This window comes from Lycorma delicatula, chromosome 2 (assembly GCF_047948215.1).
Source record: "Lycorma delicatula isolate Av1 chromosome 2, ASM4794821v1, whole genome shotgun sequence".
NCBI lineage: Eukaryota > Metazoa > Arthropoda > Insecta > Hemiptera > Fulgoridae > Lycorma > Lycorma delicatula.
In genome coordinates this window covers 111,395,408-111,416,118 of record NC_134456.1, presented here as the reverse complement: position 1 = coordinate 111,416,118, position 20,711 = coordinate 111,395,408, and the positions used below count along the sequence as shown (strand labels likewise).

The following is a 20,711-nucleotide window of genomic DNA, read 5'->3' as shown; positions in this document are numbered from 1 at the left end:
AAATATTAAGTAACTCATTATTTGCATGTATTAAATTTTGCAAACTGGCAGTACTGAGAAGTTCAACATGCATTATTATTATTATTTTTTTTTTTTGTAAAACTTATTAATTTTTATAATTATTATTTATTATATCATTGAATTCAACATATAGTTAGAGATTATATAACACAATATTTTCTGAAAATTCAAATATTTTATAAACATATTTACCACTGTTAATTGATCTTAATATAATTTCTTAAAGAAAACACCAAACCACAGTTATAAAAATAATTTATTAAAGTTTTAATAGTTAAATTTTACAAACTACTCACATTGTCAGTTGGCAATTAATATTATTATATGATTAAATGAATGCATAAGTAAAATAAGTGAAGATGCGTAAAATCACCTGGAATGTGAATGTTGTCTCCAACTGTTATATTTTATTGGAACTTTAATCATTTATCATATAATAATAATATTAATTACCAACTGACGATGAGAGTAGTTCATGAAAGTTAACTCCTCGAATTTTAATAAATTGTTTCTATAACTGTGCTTCTTTGGTGTTATCTTTAATATATTATATTAACATAATATTATATAAAAAATAAAAGTCCTCATGTTTACTTTTATATAGTAAGATCCCTCAAGTTTTTTCTCTCTTGCTGTTATTATTTTTTTTAAATTATCTTCATCAAAATATCAAGCAGTTCATTGTTATTGTTTTGATGATACCTTTGTATCTTTTTCAAAAAGTAATTACTTAACAGGAAATATGGATGGAAGTGTGTTGCAATGTAATTCTTAGGTAAATGTGATTACTGCTGTTACTACTAGTATGAATTGTGCTCTTATTTAGTGTTAACACTGGCATTTTTGTTGCCCATAGTGTAAAAGTTTTGGGTACTTGTTGATATTAAATATTTGTGGGTTGATCAAATTGATTTTGTTTCAAGATCAAGCTGCATTGTTTCAGTTTGAAACATCCTACTGAGTTGCTAAGCTTGTGATCATTATTAAATATTTTTTTATGATACTTTCATCTGAAATATAATATTACATCTTGGGGGCTACTTTAAAAAGTCAGAACAGATATTCTAGATACAGACATGGAACTGTTGAGTGTCTGTCAATATGATTCATATAGACCATCTTTTAGTAGATTAAAAATGTTAAAATTTTTATTATGTTCTACTATGGGTTCAAATAATTCACCTGTTATATAGTAGTGTGTTTCATTTTTAACAAGTTTTAAATGAACTCTTTCTAATTATGTAGTTTTATATTTATAATAAAAATGTGTTTTTAAAGTATGGTGGGAGATAGAAGAACACTTTATTTGTAAATTGTGTTAGCTTTTTATATATTTCTAAATGTTGTTATAAAATGGGTATTATACTCTTTAAATCTATTTTGAAGTAGGATTAAAAGGGATAGGAAACTTGTTATTCAGTTATGTAAATTATCTTATATTCAGGCCTAATAAGAAAAGAAGGAAAGGACTGTACTGTAATGTCTAATAATAATAATAGAATAAGTGTTATGATTTTATTATATGATTTATTGTTATTTTGTCTGAATTGAATAAAAATTCATATTTTACTTCATTTTATTATGTATAGTTGATTAATTAGGCATATCATGATGATGTAATCTAGCAAAAATTCTTTAATGAAATTTATGACGAAGTTGTTTCATAAAATTTTATGATATATAAAATTCAAATTTCTTTAGAGTATAATTTTAAATTAAATTATTTCATTAACTTGCAGGACAGTCAAACATTTAAAATTACAAATTTAAAAATAACTAATATATAAAAGCAAATGGTTAGTTAGGTTTTATATAACTAACCAATCTACAGTTTCCTTTAATGTACTGTTCTTTAAACTTGAAATACTTATCCCTTTGATCATTTGAAACACTTTTCATATGGTTTGATGTTCGTTTTTTTAAGGGTCATAGGGTCCTGGGTAAGACAGGAAATTATACTCTGGTAGGTGTTTCTTCTTCACAATTCACTTCTTTTTCTTATCCTTTGACTTACTGGAGACAAAAATAAGAGGCCTGCCTATACTTAGTGGTACCTTGACCGCTAGATTTGGGAGTACCTTAGTGGCACGTAGACAAAATCTTTGGGTAGAAACAGAGCCTGGGCATTTGCACAAGCACATAGGTTTGCTACCTTGATAATCTCTATTAAAGAAACTATTACCTTGCTGAGCACTAAAAGTTGAGAACTTGGCACACAAATGGTACTGTGGCAGCCGACTCAACTCCCACAGCACTTGCTCTAGGAAGAGAGAATAAAGGATAAGGAGAATTGAGAAAAGAAAAAGTCTTTCACTTTGACTATCTGATTGGAAGAGTCTTGCGGAAGATCTTCCTTATTCTCTATCCTTGCCCAATTTTATTTGTTCTTGGGATCTAGATTTGATGCTAGAATTTGGAGTGTGTTAATATTATTTAGCCTGTGGACTGTTTTGGAAATTCCATTTCTCTTGGGTAAAATCTAAAGACGGATTTTCAAATCCCTTATTGGGTTCGTTACTGCTGCACAGTCTCCTCACTGATGATTAATTACTTCAGAAAGAAACTGTCTCATTTTTAACTTGTTCACTCAGACTGTTAAAATATTTATGCAAGGTTTTTTTTTTATCCTTATGTCACAAATGAGAAACAGATTTTGCAGAAGTTAATTTTATATTCACTCCTGTTAACTTTTCTGACATGAACTCCAAAATACAATGGTTATTTTTTTTTCAAGGTCTGATCGGTCACGAAATTAAAACCTCAGTGAAAATAAACAAATTTTTATTTGTAACAAGTACTTACATAGTTACGCTATTTCTCTACATAGTCGCCACTCTGATTTAGACATTTGTCGTAACGTGGTACCAACTTTCCAATACCCTTGTCATAGAACTAAGCTGCCTGTGTTTTTAGCCATGTTTCTACGTTGGTCTACAGCTCGATGTCCCTGCCAAAATGTTGTCCTCCTAGCCAGCGTTTCATGTGAGCAAAGAGGTGAAAATCAGATGGAGCCAAGTCTGGGCTATGATGGGTGATGAAACACTTCCCAACGAAAACGCTGCAGGAGCTTTGTTACAGCTGCAGTGTGCGGCCGAGCATTGTCATGGAGAAACACAATGCCTGATGACAACATTCCTCTCCGCTTATTCTGAATTTCCCTTCCTAGACATTGAAGAGTCATACTGTATGAGGCTGACAATTTTCTCAAATTGCCTCATCCACTCGCTCAACAAGATAATCAGTTGACACTCGCTTCCTTCCCTGACCGCCTCCATCATGAACATCTGTACGTCCTCCTTTAAAGTTCCTGCACCATTGTCGCACTTTGCTGTCACTCATTGAAGTTTCACACATTACTTATTCGTCTATGAATTTCAGCTACATTACACCCCTCAGCCTGAAGAAATCGAATTACCTAACGCACTTCACACTTGGCGGGAGATGCTATTGTTGTAGACATGTTTACGTGCTAGCTGCGTGTTCAGAACTAAACGAAGTGACGTGGCGTGATTGAAGGCCATACTAGAGACGCTCCACAAAGGTTCATCCAATTTTTGCACGTGTTTTTATTTTGCGACTGATCGGACCTTGAAAAAAGTAACCCTTTGGTTGAATGTTAAGCAGTTTTCAGTCTATATTCAAATGGCATTTTACTTTGTTTCAAATAAAATATCAATACAATTTACTTTCTTTCTTGTGTTTCAAATTTCTTAAAAGATTCTTAAGTCAGTAAAACAGTTTCAGCTTGATTTCTCTGAAAATTTTACACATTTGTTGTTTTTTATTATTAGCTTTTCTAAAAATCATCAAACTTTCTTGCACAATCAACCTGCAATGATGCCATGTGATGACCTCTACCACACCTGGAGGCCTATTACATAACTTCATCTAGTTCATATGTTTCATTCAGCATCTGGTTATTTTTAGGTTTGCAGTTTGTAGTTCAGTTGGATATTTTTACATGCCAACAATTTTGGGAATGTGTAATAATTTTCACTGGGAAAGCCAGAATCTTTCCTGTTTAGTTTTTTTTATATTTGAAGGAAAAGGAGTCATATGCTTGAGTCGTTGCAGCATATGTTTGGGTTAATCAATGCAAACATTTTTCACCTGTAAATTGTTACTCCCATCACAGGCTTCTAGATTTCCCAATCATAGAAACGAGATTTTTACTTACTAGTTGAAGCATGACTTTTGAGTAATTGTTTTATCTTGCTTTGTTTTCTTTTTGGGTTAGTTGTCCCCTTTTAATGTCATTGATACTGTCTTGTCAGTTATGTTCTATGCATTAGTTTATATACTCACTGGATTTGTGCCAAGTTAGTGGCGAATCAGTAGTTCTGTCTATGGAACTGTCCAGGAACTCTGTTTCCTGCCTGGTTACTTAAAAAGAGTTCAACCAGGGTTGAGATTAGTATTAAGTAAAGTTGTACTTTACTTAATAAATAGAGGAATGTATTCCTAATATAGATGAGGAGAATAACTGTAAAAGTAGCTGTTTGGACTTTTTCCACCCATTAGCAGGGAGCTTTCCATATGTTATCTACACTGTTAATACAATCATCTTAAGTATTTACCTCTAAAATTTAATTTGTTAAGAGTCAGTTTTAAGGATTATTGTATTAGTTAGCAAGTACAAGGTCTGTTCAGGAAATAACCAAACATTTTTAACAACGTACCAAGAGAGATATTTAGTGATGTGTGGTTGGCAGCAGTGTGTTCCACATAAGCTCCTCTGTAACTATGTGTTCTTGGATTGTTGATATCTTGTTTAGTTTTAGTATTGTTATTTGAGTGCGACGTGTTTAAGTTTTAGTAGCAATTTTTGTAATTTGCAGTTTTCAAGTGCAATAATACAATGTAAAATTTTGTGTGAAATTGGGAAAAACTTTTCACAAAAATGTTTCAGTTTTTGAAACAATCTTACAAAGATGATGCCCTGGGTCGTATGCAATGTTATGAATAGTTTTCATGATTTAAAAGTGGTCGTCAGAGAATATAGTATGACCCCTGACCAGGAAGGCCTTCGACTTCAACTGATGACACCTACATTCAGAAAATCAATGATCTGGTTTGTGCAAATTGCCAATTGACTGTCAGAGAACTTGCAGAAGAGGTCAGCATCTCAGTTGGATTGGATCATGCCGTGACATTTTGACGGAAAAATTGAATATGCAGTAAATTTCGTTTATTGTTTGATGACCAAACAGCAGAAAGAACATTGAGTGGATGTTTGTAGGCAACTTCTTGAACAAGCCAATGAAGATTAAACATTCATGCAAAGGTTCTTAACAGGAGATGAAAGCTGGGTGTACAGCTACGACATTGAGACAAAAGTTCAATAATTACAATGGATCGGCAAAGAATTTCCACACCTCAAGAAAGCACGTCAGTCTCTATCTTATGTCAAAGTGATGCTCTCTGTTTTTTTTATTTATTTCAATGGTATGCATTTTGAATTCTTGCCTCAAGGTGCAGATAACCGTGCATACTATCAAGGCATTTTACAATGGTTACATGAAAAAATCTGTAAAAAGGGGCCAGAGTTGTGGCGAGACAATTCATGGTTCCTTCACTACGACAATGTGCCCGCACATTCAGCTTTATCAATTTGTCAGTTTTGTTCCAAAAATTAGATGACTGTCCTCCCTCAGTCTTCCTACTTTCCAGACCTGGCTCCTTGTGATTTTTCTTATTTCCGAAATTAAAATTGGTGATGAAAGATTGCCGTTTTGAGACTATTGATGACATTAAAGCAAATTCATCACGGCCACTTCAAATGAAGCTATCCAGGACTGCTTCGCAAAGTGGAAATACTGCTGGGAAAAGTATGTGAATAGGGGAGGGGAATACTTTGAAGGGAACAAGGAGCAATAATCTGTAAAATTAATAATAAAGATTCAAAAATTAAAATTTAGTTATTTTCTGAACAGACCTGGTATGTTATTAAGTAAATATTCACTCAACACAATGTATTTGTGGGAGATGTTTTGGATTTTGAAAATTTGCTAAATTCAAGCAATTTATAAATTAACCTCCTGTTGTACATTACAAACTAGTTTAAAGCACATACGTGGTATATATCAGGAAAACTTAAATATTGTCAAACATACAATCATTTACCATTTTGTTCTGCACCCACTTCAGTAGCATATGGTGAAATATGGAGTTGATTGTTATGGCTTCTGCCATTTGCAAGGTACACGCATCATTTGTCTGTGAAACTTTGGAGCCAAGATTCAGTGTCAGCAGTGCAGAGTTTATGTAATGAGTAAGGATTATGTGAGAAGAGTGAAATAAGGTGCGCAATGAGGAAGGAAGCGTTCATTAAGTACATTCCATTTTGAGTAATGAATTGGTTGAAAAAATTGAACATGATGTTCATCATAAACACTGCTTTACAATTCTGAAATGTGAACATTTTCCTAAAATTTCATGGTTTATGGAATAAAGTTCCTTATGTTTCCTTAGGTTCATGCTTTACCATTCCCTTTACATCTCTGATTTAGAAATATTTGATTTTCATCTGTTTACAAAATTGAAGAATTGGCTTGCTACTCAATAATTTAAAAACAAGGGTGAACTCATGAATCAGGTCAACAAATGGATGGGTACTTTGGCAGCACCATTCTTTGAAGAAGAAATAGGCAGCTGGTGTCAAGATACAACAATTTTGGCAGGGATTATGTTGAGAAGAAATATAATTATGTATGTAACTTTTTTAATTTAAAGTTTTAAATAAAGTTAAGTTTAAAGTTTTTTAAAATTTATTTTGTTTATTTTTATTACTCGATTGGCGAGGTAAATAGCCCTTGGTTATTGTTCTGAACTCAATGGATCATCTGTGAATATATTTCTGCTTGTATTTTTTTTTCTTAAGAATATGAATTAATCGTAGTAATTAAATATATATATATATATATATATTTTTTTTTTTTTTTTTTAGGAAGACTGAAACAGATGCTTTAGATGGTGAGATACCAGCTAAAAAGATAAAAGTTTTGGAAGAGGATCAGAAAAAACTGAACGAAGAAAAGAAAAAGTTAAAGAAGCAAATTGATAAAATATTTAAGTTTAGAAATATTTTGAAGAATTTCAAAAGGAATTCATTAATACAGTTGTTAGAGTATAATAATCAAAAGATATCTTCTGGGGATGAAAAGGTTTGTATTTTTTTAATATTGTTCTTTTAGGGTAATATTAACATCATGTTTGATACTTTTAATTTCATGTGTGAATAAGATCATTTCTTTTTTATGTCTATTTGTTGTCTATTATGACTGGTAAAAATTGTGTAAAGTTGTATTGGAACTGACCCAAATCTAATTAATATAATGTTTATATTATTATTCCTTTAATTGCTTTCATGGTCCTCTTCAGTGACTGGAGGTTTTGTTTCTCACTTCAGCATCAGCTGATGTTTCTGTTAATGGACATGTTAGGACTCGTAAAGTGATGAGAATGTCTTTCAAGTATGAATGTTTTTGTGATTTGAATCTAAGAGGTAATAAATGAATGGTGTAATTGAGTGATTTTAAATGTGCATATATTTTTTTTATGTTGTCCCCCATTTGTTTAATGTAGAGCAATTGCAGTAATATTATATATTTCAGGATTATTAGTTTGTGTCACAGTATGTTTTGTTTCTTGTTCTAAAGGCTACGCTGCATCCTTTGTATGCTTGTGAGTTATTTTCTCTGTTTTTGGTTATTTATATTAGTGTTGTTGACTTGTTTTTATTCGTTGTAGTTTTATTTGTAATTGGTGATTTTGTTTACACCAAGTCATGTGTGATGTTATTTCAATTTTATAGCATTATGTTGTCTTTTTCTTCAGGTGATATGGTTGTGTTGAGTGGATCTGGAATGGATATGGATCATGATTATAAAAGATATTTTTTAACCATGGCAGATTTTTTATATTTGGAGATATTTTATATTTTATTTTAGACATTTTGAATGAGTGTGTCTGTCATTGTTAGTTATTTGTAAATTTTAAATCTGTAGTTGTATCAGTGATTCTACAAGCTTGTGACATCTCATTATATTATTGTTTTCCAAAACATTATTTTTGTGTAATTATTATTCTTATTTCATTTTTTGACTTACAAACAACGGGCACCCAAACAATACATTTATGTTGTTGTGTGTTCAATTCTTTTCAGTTGAGTTAGTTACGTGTATAAAAATGCTTAATGACTCGATATTGTAAACAATAACAATTCCTTAACCAATGACTAATGTTCTGACTGTTATTATGTATAGGCCTATAAAAATTTATACATGCAGTTAGAAATGATGTTTTTCATCATGATTATATTTAAATCTGTCATTCATAGTACAAGGTGTGTATTTAAAGAAATAAACTTTAGTCCATTTTATATCGTGTTCAGTGAAGGTATTCGGGTAGCGTTTTAGTGCAGTTATGTTATTTTATAATTGCTCATTGTTTTTCGCAAATTTTTTTGTAATATATAATTTTTTATTTTAGTTTTGTTCGGGTGTTATTAGTGCACTTTGTTATGGCAGAATTTATATCCGTAGTTAAGAAAAAAAAAACAGGAGTCAAGTACATGAAATTATCAACAATGTTTATGATTTTATGAAGAAAGAAGCTCTAAAAGTAGGTAAATTAACTGATGACAGACATATAATTGGCATTCAGAAATGCAAAGAAAAAAATGATATCCTGATGTGGGGTATCATGAACACAGGCTCAAAAACTTAGAAGAGAAAAAAGACATGATTCTTCAATTAACATCCCAGTCGTGTTCTTCCAGCGTGCCGAAAAAGTATAAACGATGTTTGAAACCTGTCAATGGACTGGACAGTTTTGATTTAGGTGTAATTAAACGAACAGTTAATGAATTTCATTTAAGGATGAATGAATTTCCTACTTAAAAAAAAAAATAAGGCAAGAACTTCAGTCATCCATTGATTTTAAAGGCAGTTAATCAACTTTAGCTGTTATTTTGAAAGAGTTGGGTTTCAAATGGTGTACAACTGAAAAACAGAAAACTTTTAATTGAGAAATCCGATATCAGGTGGAAGAGAATTGAATATTTGCAAGCAGTGGCTAAGAACAGTCAAAGCAATGTTGCAATTGTTTATCTGAATTAAACGTATGTTTTAAGTTCACATTATTTGACAAAATCTTGGTCTGATGGTATTGTTGAGGGACTTATATGCTGATTAATAAAGGTGATCATTTAATAGTAATTCATACTGGAGGAGAAATTTGTTTTATTATGAACACATTACTAACTTTGAAAAGTGGCGACTACCATGACAACATGAATACAGACAATTTCATGAAATGGACTTATGAAAAATTAATTCTAAATCTTCCACCAATGTCAGTAGTAGTTGTTTATAACGACCCTTATCACAATACAGGTATTGATAAAGTGCCAAATTCTAACTCCTGAAGAAAAGATATGACCGATTGGCTGGAGAAAACTCATATTCTGTATAGTTCAAAAATGTTGAAACCACAAATATATAAATTATTAAAGTTACATAAAACTAAAGTATAAAAATATCACTTTATGAACTTTTGAAAAAAAAACATGGACGTCGTGTTCTTAGTTAGACTCTCACTGTACCTTCCTGATTTGAATCCGATCAAGATGGTATGGTCAGCCATAAAAAGACATGTGAGTCATAACACATTTTCTTTCACAAATGTTGAAAAATTAACTATGGAGAAAAGTAATTCCATGAATGAAGATGACTGGAAACCTTATTGTGAAAAAGTAAAAAGTATTGAAAAAGAGTATGAAAAACTGGAACCACTGATCAATGAAATGGCAGAATGTTTATGTGTAGACTCTGGTAGTGAAAGTGGAAATGAAAATGAAAATGACAGTGATAGTGATTCATTTAGCTAGGATGATGAACTTGCTAGAAGTTTGAATTAGATGCATGAAGAGTAAGCTTTTTCTTTATTATTAAAAATTAATAATTTAGTACAAATAAAGGTTATAAAAGAATTGATTACGTATTGTTTGTAATTAGTGAATGTAAATATGATAGTTATTACCGCGTACAATATGATAAGTAATACTTCAATTTGATACACGGAGTTGTCAAGCCGAGTAGTAATACGCACCCTGCTTGTGATGTCACAAGCTCGTATATTAGCTGGGCCTAGTGTATTTTGCGGCTATTTTTTGTGATTGTGAAGCAAGAAGATTTATTTGTTTTATGTTCATAATCTGGTAAAATTTAATTTATGATATATTTTTCGTATGTCTGTTAATAATTATGTAAATTAAATTATTGTGTAGGTATTTTACTTTTTGAACAATGTGAATTCTTTTTTGTAAAGTTTTTGATCATAAATTTATTTATTTTTCTGACTGTAGGTGTATGCCCATTTAATGTAGCTACTACCTGCTTTTTTTTGTAAATGAACTTTTTAACATATTAGAAATACCAACCTGGCCAGGATTCAAACAGAACTTTCCTGATGAAAGACAAACACTATCATTTTGCCTTTGAGGAAATTTCAATATTTCTAATTGTCCAATTTTATTTAGTTGATTGCCAAAGTTCATTGCTATAATGAACTGTTCATTATTTTATTAAATCAGTCGCTAAATCAGGTTAGACAAGTACATAACAGTAATTTCAAGTCATTTGAAGGAAAACAGATTTAAAAAAATAAATAAATAAACAAAGATCTTTTTGTGTAAGATTTTCTCTTTCATCTTATGGTCTCAGTTTTTGCATAATAATTTTATTTTCAGAGATATTTTGGGAAAGAAATAACTGCTATCATTTTTTTAAAATGCATCTCAGAAAATTGTGCAAACCTTTTTTTTATAATATAAAAAATACAACCTGTATGAAAAAATTCAGCCATTTGGTGCTGTAAGATCTTAGTTGAAATTTTACTTAGGGGATTGGGCTATTAATATTTTAAGAGATTAATAAATTGTTATGCAACATGTATCCTTATTTACAGAAATAATCGGCCTATTTTTAAATATTAAATTTAATTCTATTAAATATTATTTTTAATATAATTTATATTATATATTAATTTAATTATATTGAAATTAATTTTAATTTAAATTTATATTATATTTAATTCTGGATCTCCTCCCTACTTTACTTATATTGTGTGTAAATACTGTATGTAGAATTACTAATTTTGATAATAAGTTATTGTGTTGACTTTTATGATGTATAATTTGTTTTCCAAGTTATTTCATAAACTTTATTTTATTTTTAGAGAAAAGAAATTTTATCAGATATTATGACATTTGGAGCGTTATTACCTTGTGAGAAGTGCAAAAATGGCCAATATGTATTCAGATCTGGTACAGGGTATGTGTGCGATGGATCAATCTCCGAGTGGGTTAAATGTGAAAATGTTAATTTAAAACCACCTAGGAAACCATTTAAAGTGCCACCTGAAATTGTAGAAAGTTGTGAAGAACTGTAAGTATGTCATTTATTGCTAAGGTTTGTGTGCAATGTGTGTGTTTTGTACACATTTGCACTCATGTGCATAATAGCATGCATGTTAATGTGTGGTTCTTACTGATATGAGTTTTTCTCTTAATGCAATTATTTTTAATGTAAACAAATTCTGAATAATTAACATTTTTCTTATTACTTCAAAGTATTTAATTTTTTTTTAGCTTGCTCAGGATATTCAAGAGTAATGGTTTGGATTGCAGATTTCCCTTGGGTATTGTAGATTTGTTCAGTAATATGTAAATAAAATAGAAGAAACTATCAGATGCAACTATGTTCATTTACACTAACTTTGTTTTTATCTGTGTATCTTGTTTACTGAGTAGAGCACTGTGTTTATTGCATTGTTTCTCAGCAGAAAGAGATACAGTAGTTTGCTATGTTACATTATTCTTCCAATCATGCTTGACTGATATATGTGAAACACCAAGTTACAAAAAGCAGTTGTTTTTTCTGAGAGTAATAGTACTCATTATATAGCCAGTTTCTATGATGAGTGTTATAAATGTGTCATTTATAGAGCTAAATATCACCTACATTTTAAAGGTTGGGACTCTATTATCTTTGTGTATTCAGTTCTGTAAAGAAGACAATAAAAAACCACTTCTCTTCATACTTTTTTTTTTAATAATCATTCAGTGGAATGCTAGTGTTTGAGAGTGGTTGCTGTCATTTTAGGGAGTGATTGGAGTCTTATCTGGTTGCGTACAACTGTAAGGTTACATTAGTATGAGATGTGTTCACCGCTGGCCTTAACAACATGTAGTTTTCTCAGACAGGAATGAAACAAGTTTCCAAAAAGATTTGTATCCCACTTATGAAAAGTGTCTTTGAGATGTTCTATAATGGTCTGATAATCTCTTAGAAAAAGATTATCCAGGATATTCCAGAAAATAACTTTCCAGAAACGATGGCAGTTATTAATTTATTGTAAAGATGACAAAAAGAAATAGTTAGGTTGCAGGAGGTACATTTTAATATGTAAAATGTAATTTATTGTTTATGAAATTAAATTATTCTTTTAAAATTCTTTTGTGTGATTTATTTTTAATTTAAAATATTTGTGCATTTCTAAAAACTATAGTTCTTAACTTAAGCATTTTAAAAACTGTCTAAGCACAGTTTGCATGGCTGTAATATTATTTAATTTTATACAGTAACAATTATTATGACACTTGTTAATTAATTGCTTCATTTCAGAGCTAATTATAACTGTAAAGTATCGGATAGATTAATACAGTTGAATGAAAAGGAAGATCAACCAGATAAACCATCTGGGTCTGGTGATAATCAGGAGTAAGTATTTTAAGTTAAATTTACTTATAAAAAATTGCTTACTATAATGCAATAATTTTGTTGTCTTACTGACATTTTGACAAAAAGTACCTATTACTTTCAGTTTTGCACAGTGGGATTGAGGGATAAAATTGAATTTTCTTTACATTTTGAGATATGAATAGTATGAAAACACCGTTCACTTATATACATCAGGTAACTCAAAAAAAACTTCTTAACTTTAAAAGCATATAAAAATTTATTTAGATAACTTACAGATTCAGTTGAGGTCTCATTTCATAGCAAAACACATCAATTTTTGACTCGCACAGTTCATTAGTACCAAATTCAGCCACCAGTGTTGTCAGAAATGGCTACATTTACTGGTGCTGAACTTGCTCGCTGTGTGTTTTGGTTTCACAATTTGCAGTTGGCAACTGCAGTTCAACGTAAATTTTGTAGAGCGTACAGTAGGGAGCCTCTTAGTAGGCATACAATTTGCTCTTGGCACCAAACCTGCATTGAGACATGTTCTGTTAAATTCCACAAAATCACCAGGATGCTTGTGCAACCCAGAGCTGCTGTGAAACAACTCGAAGAAAGCTTTGCATATAGTTCAAATAAATCCATTTGACATGCCCCACATGAGACTGGCATTCCACAAACGACTGTTTGGCGTGTATTACATAAACGATTGCACTTGAAGCCATACAAATTAACCTTGGTTCAACATGTTACAGGTTACAACAAAAGTTGCTCAGCTTCAGTTATGTGTGGAAATGATAGAATTGTAGATAATGGTACATTTATAGAACTTTTAGTGGTAAGTCAATGTTTCACATCAGTGGGAAGGTAACATCCATAAATGTCAAATATGGGGTACCAAGAACCTTCATGAAGCTTAGCAGTACATTCATGATAGACATAAGGTCAATTTTTTTGTGTCCTAAAAAACAAAGACTGTACAGCCTGTTCTTCCAGGAGGCTACCGTAAAGATTTATATAGACATTCTTCAAGATTTTCTAATTCCTCATTTAGACGATGATGACCAAAATGGATGCCATTACTATCAGCAAGACAGGGCACCACCTCGCTACCGCCCAGAGGTCTGAGATTTTCTTGATACTTACTCAATTCCCAGGTCTAGAAGGTCCAATTGCATGGCCATCTCCCCCCCCCCCCAGATTTGAATCCGCTAGATTTTTGCGTGTGGGGTTTCATTAAAATTTGGGTTTATGTGCCACCTTTGCCTGTTGATCTTGTTGGACTAAGATTTTGAATTAATGTTGCAACTACAGAGTTAACACCCAATTTGCTGGCTGCAATCTGGAATGAAATCAATTTCAGGTGGGATTTATGTTGCATTACAGGTGGAAGCCATATTGAACCAAAGTGAATATTGGATAACAAAGTTAATGTGTTTTTCTATGAAGTAAGACCTTCATCAAATCTATAAGTTATGTCTGTAAATTTTTATATGCTTTAAAGTTATAAAGTCCTTTTTGAATCATCTGTTATATAATACAGCCATGGCCAAATTATTAGACTAAAACAATTTTTTTGCGTTTTTTACAAAATTATTACAAAAATTGTTTTGTATTTGTAATGTATTTATTTGCATCAGATTATCACTAAAACATGTAACAAGCATGAAAAGTATGTTTCTGATGTTGCAAGTTGGCATTACTAACCTTTCTGCCTGATTTTTTCAGTATTCAGTGACTGCCTGCCTACCAGCTATTCAATCAAAATCCTCTTTGCATGTAAACATGTGATTAAGTATTATGTAAGTGTTTTAAGTTGGACAGATTCTTAGATTTGTGTTTATTATTATTAAAAATACTATTCATTATATTTTTGGGTTTGTTATAAGTGTTTTAAAATACTTTTTACTTATAATTTTTAAACAAGTAAAATTTTGTGGTTATGGGTAAAAATCCTGATCTTTCACCAAGAAAAGTTTCAATAATACAAGTTCTTTTTCAAGAAGAACATTATACTCAAAGTCAGATAACATCAAGACTAAAAATTTCACAAGAATCGGTTAGTAGAATTAAGAAGAAACTTGAAAAGAGTGACAACTTTGAATCTGGACGGATTGGGAACTATGGTCGAAAGAAGATTCTTAGTCCTAGAATGACCAAAACGCTGAAAACATGATACTAACAAACAAAAGTATCACAAGTAAGGTTCTTAGGACCAAATTTGATAATGTGTCATAAAATTTCAGCTAGGACTGTCAGAAGAATTTTAAAGGAAGAAGGACTATAGGCATACAGACCTAAGAAAAAACCAGGTGATTGAAAAAATTATGAGGCAGGATCAGTTCTTGAATGTTTGGAAAACTAAACTACTACCACAGGCTCGTGATTGGTATCCGAACAGAGAATTCATTTTTATGGATGATGGAGCCCCGTACCATCAGGCTAAACGTATTAAAGAGTTTTTAAAGAAAGAAGAGATCAGTGTTCTTCCCTGGCTTGTTAACAGTTCCAATCTGTACCCAATAGAAACCAATGGGCAATAGTCAAATGAAGACTACAGGAAACCAGAGTTACAATAAAGAGACAATTAATTGAAACGCTCATCCAAGTTTTGCACCTTGATGAAGAAATCAAGACCACATGTTAAAATCTTATGCAAAGTATGTCAACAGACTTAAATTGCTCATCAAAAACAAGGGAATGTGTACTAAATATTAAAAAGCTCATATATTATGTAGTGGTTTTTTTTTTTATTTAGTAAATAAAGTATTTGCATTTTATATGCACTTATTCTAATAATTTGGCCTTTGGCGTGATTTTTCCACCATTTTGTAGAAAAATGCATTAAAAATTGTTATAGTCTAACAATTTGGCCAGGGCTGTAATTCAATCTAAATTAAATTAGTTTAATTTAAAATTAAAATTAAAAATTCTGAAATATATATATGTATCAATCAATGACGTATGATATCCATTTTTTATATCTGTATTCTTTTACTTTTTATTTCGTTATACAGTACTCATTTACCATTTAAGTTTTATTGCGTTGTTTGTCATGTTCTTAAAAATATTAACTTTTTGGGACCAAGGATGATTAGAATTCCTATTTACAAGAATTTCTTTGAGGTAGGTTTTTTTATATACTCCAGTTATTATTTGATTGTTTTTATTTATTTTAATATTTACATCTAAATAATGGGATGTAGAGGGTATACTGAAATGAAACGACTAGCACTAGATAGGGAATCTTGGAGAGCTGCATCAAACCAGTCAAATGACTGAAGACAAAAAAAAAAAAAAAAATCTAAATAATTTATTTTTCTGTTATGTTCCATTTCATATGTAAATTTTAGTTTTATGATTTGAATTTAACTTATTAAAAATTACTTCCTGTTCATTATTTATAACTGGTTCATATATAACTAAAATCATCCACGTATCTGACCCACAATAAAATTTGATGTGTGTGATTTATGCGATATACTATTCTTTCAAATTCCTATTTGAAAAAGATAGTATATTTTTTTAAATATATGTAAAAAATATAATTCAAAATTTTTTAATAATACAAATATTACTACATTATTACCCATAAATTATAATAAAAATAATGAAAATGTTTATGTAAAATATTGTTATACAAATAAAATTATAGAAAACTTAATTGATGCTTATAATGATAAAATGTATAAACCTGATTATCATATAATAAAACATTTAAAATTTTATAATAATGAAAAAGTAAAAAATCATCAATATGATTCTTCTGTTATTTATAAAATTAAATGCAATAATTGCGAAAAGATTGGTAAAAACGCACAGGTCATTTAAAAATAGATTTAATGAACATTTTATATCATTTAAAAATAGAAAGATGGGTTTCTCAAATGTTGCTGACCATTTGATAAATAATAACCGTAATATAAGTAGTTTAGAAGATAATTTGGAAATAGTTGAAAAAATAAATATTGAAGATGAAAATAATAAAAATTGGGCATTTTAGAAAAATTGTGTGTGTGTGTGAATTCAGCCTTATAAATCTGCAAACAGAATTTGATGGGGACATTCTTGTTAAAATTAAGTTGGTATACAAAGACAGGATATGATAAATTAATAGTTATTGTATACTTTTTCATTCTTGACTTAACAAATATTTGTTGTAATTAATTTTAAATGTTTTTATGGAAATTTTTTAAAAAATATTATTTTAACCAACAATTTTTACAAAATTTAAAAAGCTAATATAGTGTGTCAACGTAAATAGTCTAAAAATTTACAAAAAATATCACTGAAGATGGGCTTAGGCCTGAAAACTTTATGATAAAGTAAAAAAGTAAAGATAAGTACTAAAAAAATGGACTATAAAGAGTTTAACATAAATAAACTAATAACTACTATATTATGTTATTAAATTAACTTATAACATTTCATTATTAAAATAAAAAAGTAAATTAAATAAAAAATTTTATTTATATTAGCAAAAGTTTACTTATTTACAAAAATTTTTACAAAATATGTTCGAAGTGAGCACCCTGTGTAGTGATGCACTTTTGTGAACAAGTGATTATGTTAAGAGTCATCTGACGTAAAACATTGTTGATGTTGTTAATTTCTTTCTGAATATTAACCCTCTGTTCATCAACAAGAAGGGGATTTGAACCTTGAACTCTAGCATTTAAATAATCTCAAAGGAAAAAGTCATAACCAGAAAAATGTGAAGAAGCAAAGGCCACAACGTCTGCTGGCCACATGTATGTATGATAGTGAATTGTTTGATGTGTGATATATTGGTCTGTCTTGATGGAAGAAGCCGTACTCTTTTTCACTATCAGTTAGAAAATCGTATAAAATTGTATGGTAACTTCTGTATTGTTATCTAGCCAAAAAATATTGGCTCCCCACTTTATCATCATAAACAGTACACCATACACAGATTTTCTCATCATGAGTGGATGCTCTAACATCTGGTGAGGATTTTTTGTCATCCGATACTGTTTTCTATGCAAATTAACGCACTCAGATAATGTAGCCATACCTTGTTGACATGAAATATGCCCAACAGGTCTGTCTGCCCATCAGAAATGTTTCTGAGAAGCTACTAATCTTATACATGGACACATAATGAATCAGACTGCTGCAACTGCCAACTAACGACACACCACATACTTGTGGACTGCATGTGTTATGCAGTGTAGCATTGGAAATTTAAATTAGGAGCTACCATCCAAGATATTCTAGGAAACAATCTAAGCATTTTACCGAATATCTTGTTCTTTCTTAAATCCAAACATCTATATTCAATTATCTAATACTTATTACAATATGTTCTCTTAGTATTTTATATTGTGATTAACTTTTCCTATTTTCCCTGTGCTATTTGCTTGTTAATTTTCCCTGGTTTGCTTGTTAATTTTATTTTTTCTGTTAGTTTATATATCATTATACTTATCGCATTTGTTAAAAATTAGTTTACATATTGTAAAATCATTGTTTTCACCTGCTAATAATGAACCTTTATTATACGCCAAAAAAGAAAAACGTAAAAAATCACTTTGTTGTGATAACTTATATTTTTCTGACCATGAAAAATTTTTCTTTGAACATTGATTATAGCCTCTGGAGTCTTAATTTGAGTTCCCTAATTTGATTTACCTTTGAAACTGACCCTGTTGTACACCACTATTTAACCAAATAGTATATGGTACTCTTTGCTGGAATACTGACATTTGGAAATTTTCTGTGATTTGTAAAGGATCCAAAACTCTCATGTAATCTTCCACTATATCAATCTTTTCTTTGATCGAATAAGGCATTTTAGATCTTTGCAACTGCAAAGAACAAAACTGTACTGCACTTAAATATGAAGATTTCGCAACTGGCAGTAGATGAGAATATATATAACCAATAGGGGTGCTAGTAGTAGCAGCAATAGTAGTAATGTTATAGGTAACCTTCAAATAATTGGAGTTCGAGCCAGCTCAATTCAGTTTTAAGTTGTTTACTCAGTATCTAATGATTGTTCCATGAAGATTATATAATTTATTTCAGTTGAATTTCTTAAATAGATTGTGGCTGTTGATCAGCATCATCAGAAGTAAATTAAGTTCTAGCTTTTTGTATCATCTTACAAATTTATATAAACAATTGTAGTGTGCAGTAGTATTAGATCATGACACTCTTATTATCTCATGTATCTATTGCACTCCACAAACTCACTTTCTTTTATTTACTTTCTCCACAATTTTACTATCAAATTTTTTGAAATAACATAAACCTCCATTTTTCTTTCCACCTCAATATTGTTTGCACAATCAGATTGTTAAAATTTGAACAAAACAGCAAAACTCAAATGAGTTTATATACATAAAAACTGGATCCATACTATAAGCTGTATTATAATATCAAGCCAAAGTTAAATGCTGCTTGCTGTCAGAGTGCATTAGATATTCAAGTTACTGTTGCAGTCACATATATGGCAACAGTACCTTATGAATTACACACCGACACTGTATATGTTGCTACCAGCATTGTTTGTGTTAATTTTGGTAGTATTTCTGGTGTGATTTCCCATTTTAAATTCTTCAGTTATTGTGAGGGTAATGCCACCTCTTTTGTTTTTTCATGAAGTTTTTATTTGTCTTTGCTTGTTTCTCATAAACAAAAAATCTCATTGTCGTCAATAGTGTTCATTAACAGTGAATTTCTTTAACTGCTGTATATTGGCAAAAAGTAAGCATTTAATTTGTCATGATCAGTTATTTCTTATAATGTATGAGTCAAAAGTAAGATCTAAATTAAGGAGAAATTAGGGAACCTAGTTTTTTTATAAGCACTTTAGTTTAGGTTTCTATGCACTGACTGGATAGGAAAGAAATCCAGAAGATTTATAGGCAGAGTGTCCCCGTAAAACTACGTATTATTGTTTATGAGGATTTCAGTAACTCTAGTTAGAGATCCTTAGCATGAGTTTAATTTATGTTTAGCTAAAACCCACAAACTACTCTTTGAAGAAGGGATCAAGCATTTGAATTAGTTGATAATGTAAAAGAACCACAGAGGACTTCTAAATGAGACAAACTTAACCAAAGTAATATTTCAAGGCCCTCCGGATAACTGTTGTCTATCCTCTACAATTTCCTAAGATCAGGATGTGTTTATTAGGTGTGAAGGTGAAGTAGCATTTAACTGATCAAAAATTTTGTGTTGATCAGCCCAAATATATGCTGTGAGATATTTTCTTGTAGGTAAATTGGAGAATGGCCTTGGGTTTCTGTGACAAAATTCTTTACTTGACTACAAAATTGTGTGAATGAGAAAGTATAAAACTGAACTGTACCATTCAGCCAAATCCTTTTGGAGAGTTAAATGAAGAATATGCAACTTAATGAACTTCAAGACTTTATAATCTTTTTTTTATTTTTTTTGTCTTCAGTCATTTGACTGGTTTGATGCAGCTCTCCAAGATTCCCTATCTAGTGCTAGTCGTTTCATTTCAGTATACCCTCTACATCCTACATCCCTAACAATTTGTTTTACATATTCCAAACGTGGCCTGCCTACACAATTTTTCCCTTCTACCTGTCCTTCCAAAATTAAAGCGACTATTCCAGGATGCCTTAGTATGTGGCCTATAAGTCTGTCTCTTCTTTTAACTATATTTTTCCAAATGCTTCTTTCTTCATCTATTTGCCGCAATACCTCCTCATTTGTCACTTTATCCACCCATCTGATTTTTAACATTCTCCTATAGCACCACATTTCAAAAGCTTCTAACCTTTTCTTCTCAGATACTCCGATTGTCCAAGTTTCACTTCCATATAAAGCGACACTCCAAACATACACTTTCAAAAATCTTTTCCTGACATTTAAATTAATTTTTGATGTAAACAACTTATATTTCTTACTGAAGGCTCGTTTAGCTTGTGCTATTCGGCATTTTATATC

General features: G+C 30.6%; 1 protein-coding gene across 1 annotated transcript in view; it reads left to right on the top strand.

Moving 5' to 3' along the window:
* Positions 1-20,711, top strand: part of Parp1 (Poly-(ADP-ribose) polymerase) — a 103,613-nt gene that overhangs the window by 27,336 nt on the left and 55,566 nt on the right. The window contains exons 5-7 of the mRNA XM_075356070.1: positions 6,968-7,184; positions 11,260-11,468; positions 12,708-12,803. Coding sequence (XP_075212185.1) covers positions 6,968-7,184; positions 11,260-11,468; positions 12,708-12,803 — 522 coding nt within the window. The remainder of the gene's footprint in view (positions 1-6,967; positions 7,185-11,259; positions 11,469-12,707; positions 12,804-20,711) is intronic.